Source organism: Ammospiza nelsoni, chromosome 11 (genome assembly GCF_027579445.1).
Source record: "Ammospiza nelsoni isolate bAmmNel1 chromosome 11, bAmmNel1.pri, whole genome shotgun sequence".
In the NCBI taxonomy this organism is placed as follows: domain Eukaryota; kingdom Metazoa; phylum Chordata; class Aves; order Passeriformes; family Passerellidae; genus Ammospiza; species Ammospiza nelsoni.
In genome coordinates, this window is record NC_080643.1 from 3,671,403 (window position 1) to 3,677,402 (window position 6,000).

Sequence of the window (6,000 nt, forward strand, 5' to 3'; positions counted from 1 at the left end):
TACCACTTGGATAACTGCTGCTTAAGGACTTTCTCCTTGTTAACTTACCACTGCAAGCCATTGAGTATTCATGGTGGGTAGAAAATGAGCTTAATTCCCTCTTTTTCTGTTTTACTGCACTAGCCTTGTGTGCTGCAAGTGAGGAGGAGAAAAGGCAGAGTGGTTTAAAAGCTGAAGCTTGATCCCAAAGTAAATTACCTTCCCTCCATCCCTCTCAATAAGGCAGCTCTCAGCAAGCTACTTTTCACTGATGTATAAAGACTCTCCCTTTTAATTTCCCTATTGGGAATATTCTGCTGCTTAAGTCTGACCCTTAATTAGGAGCAAAAGCTGTAAATTACAGCAGTCTCTGCAGCTGACTTGGAATTTGCTGGTAGCTGGAGGAATGTCCAAGGCTTGTTGAAGCAGAGCTTTGGACCAGCCCGTGAAATGTGCTTGAATGTCAGCTTCCTAGAGCTTCGACCCTTATTAGCTACATTACTAATTGAATGATAGCACAGCATGCAAATTACTGAGATAATCCTGAGCAATAAATACCAGTGGGTTCTTTTCGGGTGATTTGTGGCTTTTTCTTTCCCCTTTTCTTTTTCCCCTAACCAAAAGCTCTGGCTGCAAAAAATACCGTTGTACATTTTGGATTTTATTTACAATAGCTTCAATTCCAGAGGGAACATTATGGGCTATTTTATCCATAGGCTGATTGGGCATCTGATTTGTATAAGCTCAAAGCAGCTGAAAGAGAAGCCAAGTTGTCCCAGTGCCTGTGTTGTTTGCAGCTGCAGAGTTCCAACATGGGGAATGAAAGAGCCATGGCCGAATGCTTTCATGTGGTTTTGTATTGCAGAGTCACAGCCACAGAGTCACAGTCTCATAACATCAGGGCACATGATGAGATGGTGAATTTAGATAAGAGAAGTCTTTCATCTGCCCCTTGGGGAGGAGATCCTTTGCTCTGTCTGGCTCCTGTCCGCTTGGCTCTGCTGTGGTGTCCTCCTTTCTGGCAGGGCTGGAGAGGAAGAAGCCTGCAGGAGACTCCCTGTGCAGAGCTGTGAGCCAGGTTGTTCTCTGGGGCTGAGTGTGCCCTGCAGCCCTCAGAGGCACAGGGAGCCTGGCTGGCACAGGGAGCGGGGCACACCTGCTGCTCTGCAGCACTCTGCTTGCCTGGCTTTTCCTCCCAGCCGCTGCCAACTGCACAGGCGAGGGAGCACAAGTCACACCGAGTTTGTTTTCAAATGCTTTTCCCAATAAACTTCCCCTTTCTCCTTTATTTTTATCGTTTTAATAAATATCTTCTCATTTGTTTTAGACCCAGACTGAAAAATGTGGACAGAAGTACCGCACAGCAGCTGGCAGTCACAGTGGGAAATGTCACAGTAATTATCACAGACTTTAAAGAAAAGACTCGCTCTTCATCCACGTCGTCTTCTACAGTGACCTCCAGTGCAGGATCAGAACAACAGAATCAGAGCAGCTCGGGCTCTGAGAGCACAGACAAGGGCTCGTCCCGTTCCTCCACGCCCAAGGGGGACATGTCGGCAGTCAACGACGAATCTTTCTGAAAAATTGCACATGGAGTTGTGGAAACTATGAATCAGGGTATGAAATTCAAACACTCCACCTGCCCACGCTGTTCAAATCCTGGAGAGCCTCTTCTGTGCTTGAACACACTTTCTCGGACATCGACCTCTTACTGATGCAACCAGGATAATTTCTGCTTGCCGTGGGCATCTGGCCACCAAGGAATTTCTCACCCTAGCGATTACTCTTGACACTTTTATGTATTCCATTGTTTTATATGATTTTCCTAACAATCATTTATAATTGGATGTGCTCCTGAATCTACTTTTTTATAATATCTGCTGTGCACAATTTTCCATGAACATGACAACTTTTTGTTTTGGGGTAGGGAGTGGGTGGGGTGGGAAGGGGGCTTTATTTATTGCATTCACAAACTCCATCCTCTTTCAACATATCCTTTTTAAGTTCAGTTCTTCTTCCAGTTATACTGTGTACTATCAGTTTTGATATAAATTATATATAAATATATATATAAATAAATATATATAAAGGGTTATTTGAAACCAATACATGGAAACGCTGGTGCTTGAAACACTGTGAAGTGATAAAACAAAATAATTGAACCGTTCAAGATCTGGGACAGTCCCCTTCTGTGAAAGTACTGAAACTGAAATGGAACTGGTCTTAGGTGAAAAGTGTTCCTGAGGGTTTGAACCTGGATGGGACCTGTTCTCTCTATTGTTCCTTCCCCGTTTCTTCCCTAAGCGATGGCTAAAGCGTACTGGACACGGTTTTAATTGTTACAGCTTGGGATCTGAGATGAGAGAGGATTGCTCCAGGTAGCTGGTGTTTCCCCTAGGGTCACTCAGGTTGGTGATGTGCAGGTCCATGCCCAGCTGGAGCAGAAGCATTCCCAACCAGACTGCTGGTGTTACACCCCAGATCCGTGTGTTTGGTTACATGAGCGTGGCTGTGTCCTGCACAGCCAGTCCCACACGTGTTGGTGTTTTTAATGAATTGCAGCCAGCAGCCTCAGTGCCCCAAGTAACTGGAACTGGAGTGGTTGCTGTGGGTTGAAGGGAGCCTGGGAGCATTCCTGAGCTCAGGAATGGAGCTGGTGCTCACTCCAGCCGCGTGTGGGTCGGTGCTTGTCAGCCCTGTCCCATCTGTCCCATCCACGCCGTTGGGGTGGCTCTTCTCCTTGGCATCCATCTGTGTCCCAAGAGTGGTTTCTGAGCAGCATCCTGTCCAGTGATGGGCTTGTCAGCATTCAGACACTTCCGAGTCTCCTGCTGTAGGAGCAAAAGTAGGGAAAAGTTTTGTGCTGGCAAGTGAGCGATGTGTGGCTTATGCTCATGACCAGCATCTCCTTCATTCTTACTCTAAAGCTATCCAGACTATGATTTCTTTTCCTGGCCTGTTAGTGTTGCTTTACAGTTTACCTTCCATGCATTATCCTGCTAAAACACTCGGCTGAAGAGGTGAAACAAACTTTTGTTAAAAAGCAAAACAAACCCCAAACCTCTTTGGCTTTTCATCTTTATTTAGTGGCCCCAGGGTGCTTTGCAGTAATTTCAGGCACAGAGGCTGTGGCTTCATCTGACATCAAATGCATAACTTTTGGGCATGATGAAAGAGGGCCACATTTTGACAACTTTGTGCCTGCTTGTTATATTGTGAATTATTTGCTTGGCAAGAGAAATTTCTCTTTGTGAAGGCAACCAATTTAAGATTTCTTTTAAAATCTGTGTGGTTTTGAGTAGCAGATGTAGGTTCCTTTCACACTGGTGACAGAAATGTGTGAGTAAGGGATCTGGTAGGGCCCCTGCATGAAGGCATGTGCAGTGGCAGTGCCTTGGCAGCAGTGGTTTTATTCTGAACGTTAGCATGGGCACCCCGACTTAATTCTGCTTATATTCACAGTATAGGCTGTCTTTTGTAAGCATTTTTAAAAGTATTAAAGAACCAAAGGAAAACAGATGCTTCCTATGAGCATCAAGACAATTTATTATACATAGTTTTAAATACTATGAATATCTCAATCCACATTTTAACATTAGTGGGATATTGCAAAGACATTCCTTTTCCAGTTTTTACTATTCCTTTAAGGGTCTCAGGGAGGGTAAACTGGTCAGCCATATTTATTTATTTTACTGAAATGTATTGGAATAATTTTTTAAGAGAGATTTTTTGAAGATGCCCCTGAACTTGTATATTTTGCACTGCTTTATAAATGATCCATTATCAATTAGGCTTGCGTGCATCTCGGCCGTGATCCAGCCAAGAGCGTGAGCGAGTGGCTGGTCCCGCTGGCCTCAGCAGGGCTCTTTCTGGTGCTTCAAGTCAAACCACGCGCTCACCTTCTTTGTTGGATCTGGGAATTTGTGCAAAAAAAAAAAAAAAAAGAAAAAAAATAGCATTGTGTACCAGGAAATTGCTTCTTTTTCAAGTGAAACTAGACCTGTAGATCAGTTGAAAAGCTTTAACACCATACCCAGCTACTCGTGGTAAAGTCGGTAACATCTGTCCCTTTGGCGTGCCTCCTCGATGAAGTAGCTTGCTACAAACAGATGGGAAAATTTCTTTGGAACGAGTGACCTGTAATTCTGCAATCAGTTGGGAAGTGCTAGCTAAGCATTGAAGCCCCAGCCTCACCCGTAGCTGTTGTGGTTTGAAGGACAGCGTTTGCTGTCACCATTCCGGGAGTTGGCGTTCCCGCGGCACCGCGGGCGCGGTTCCCTCCGTGCCCTGGCCGTGGGCCGGCCCGCCCTGGGTGGGGAAGGTGTTCCAGAGCCACAGCAAGCAAACACTAGCGTAGGGAAGGACCAGATTCACGGTGTTCAGTGGCACAGAACGCAGGTAAGTGAAGCACAGTGTTACGATGGCAAAGTTTGGACTCTTACACAGACACACACACACAGACACCGACACAGCTTGCCTGACTCGCTCAGTTGACGTAGTTCTGCGAAGGAAAGGTGACAGCGTTTTACACCACCAGGCTATTTATTTCAATTGGAACTTTGCTTCAAATTGGACAGACCCAAAATTTGGCAGCAGCTTCTGTGAGTTTATTTCCACTGAGATGTTTTCACCTGCCTTACCAAGATCATTCTCAGTCTACTTTTTTAAGCTCTACCATAAACTTAAATTATTGAAAATTTATTAATTGCTGACTATATAATAACCTTTGCTTGTATGTAACCGAATGGTTTTAAGAGCCAACATTTAGAGTATGACAATGGAGCTGAACAGTTTTTAATGCGCAAGCAGTTCTGTTCTTGTGTATGACTTGTAACCTTAATTTACTGTGTAAAGATGGTTACATTATTTCCTTAGCTTTGTTTGTTGGAGACAAATATAGATTGCTTGTTTAAGTATGTCAAAACATAATCTTATCTTGTGGATTTTTATGTTAATGTATTATACGAGCTCTATTTTTCATTTGCCCAGAAAGACAGCTTGTATAACGCTTCTGAAAGTTTTTCCGCTCTGTAAAGTCTTTAGAGCTGACAGTCCTGTTAGGTTTGTTTTAATCTTCATGCTAAAGTGTCAATGGTGGTTTTGTGAACTGGTCAGAAATTCACAGGTCTTAAATGTTTTTGGGAAATTTATATTGGACACTGCTCTTTGTCTAGCAAATAAAAGATGTTAATATATTCCTGTTACTGGCATGTGCACGACTGTTATTAGAAGCCACTTTATCATTTTCCTGCTTTAAATAGAAATGTCTATTTATGAATTCTGCTTGTAGTTTTTTCACAAATAAAATAGTAAAATTTAATTAAATCTGCAAGCTCTCTTTTTTGGGAGATGCCAGTATTCAGAAAAGGTGGAGAGTCCTCTTGTTGGAGCAGCTCCTCAGTGTGTCTTGCTCGTTCCTGAGCCACTGCTCAAGCACCCACTTCTGCAAACACAGGTTGTGCCCATGGAAAACCTCAGTCAAGTGAGTAAATCCAGTTTGTTCCCTGGGGCTCACGACTTGGGGGAGACTTTGTGGCAGATGTGTCTGCAGAATTGGGGTTTCTGGTCCCTGGAAATAATAATTTTTCCCATTTCTGTAGCTGCAGGAGTGGCAAGGCTTAGTGCAGAGGATTTAGTGAGAGCCCTTGGGAGTTCCTTTGCCTGTCTTGCACTAACAAAGTCCCAGGAGTAAATTTAATAAAATGTAATTGAGAGTCTAATTGTATTTTTGTTGCATAAAAATACTGGTATTTTGCAAGCAGTGTTTTGGTTTCTGCCTAGAAAACAAGGTGATGTGAATCACTGTGCTCTTTCTAGCTTGTGTTTCCCCTCCACCACGGAGATGGGAGATGTGTGATGTAACTGTTCAAATATGAAGTTGAAATTTGACTACAAAGCCACGGATAAAATGCCAAGGGGACAGAATATTTTTCCTGGGAAGAGAAAGGCAGTTCCTAAAGGAAAAGGCATTTGGATACTTTTAGGTATGCTGAGGGAAGTGTGTGTTCCAAAGAGAGGTCG

At 43.6% G+C, this 6,000-nt stretch overlaps 1 protein-coding gene across 1 annotated transcript in view; it reads left to right on the forward strand.

Annotated features, from left to right (window-relative positions):
• Positions 1-5,304, forward strand: part of RYBP (RING1 and YY1 binding protein) — a 41,628-nt gene extending 36,324 nt beyond the window's left edge. Inside the window, exon 5 of the mRNA XM_059480269.1 lies at positions 1,307-5,304. Within this exon, the coding sequence (XP_059336252.1) occupies positions 1,307-1,559 (253 nt within the window). The 3' untranslated portion in view covers positions 1,560-5,304. The remainder of the gene's footprint in view (positions 1-1,306) is intronic.
• The last annotated feature ends 696 nt before the right edge of the window (positions 5,305-6,000 follow it).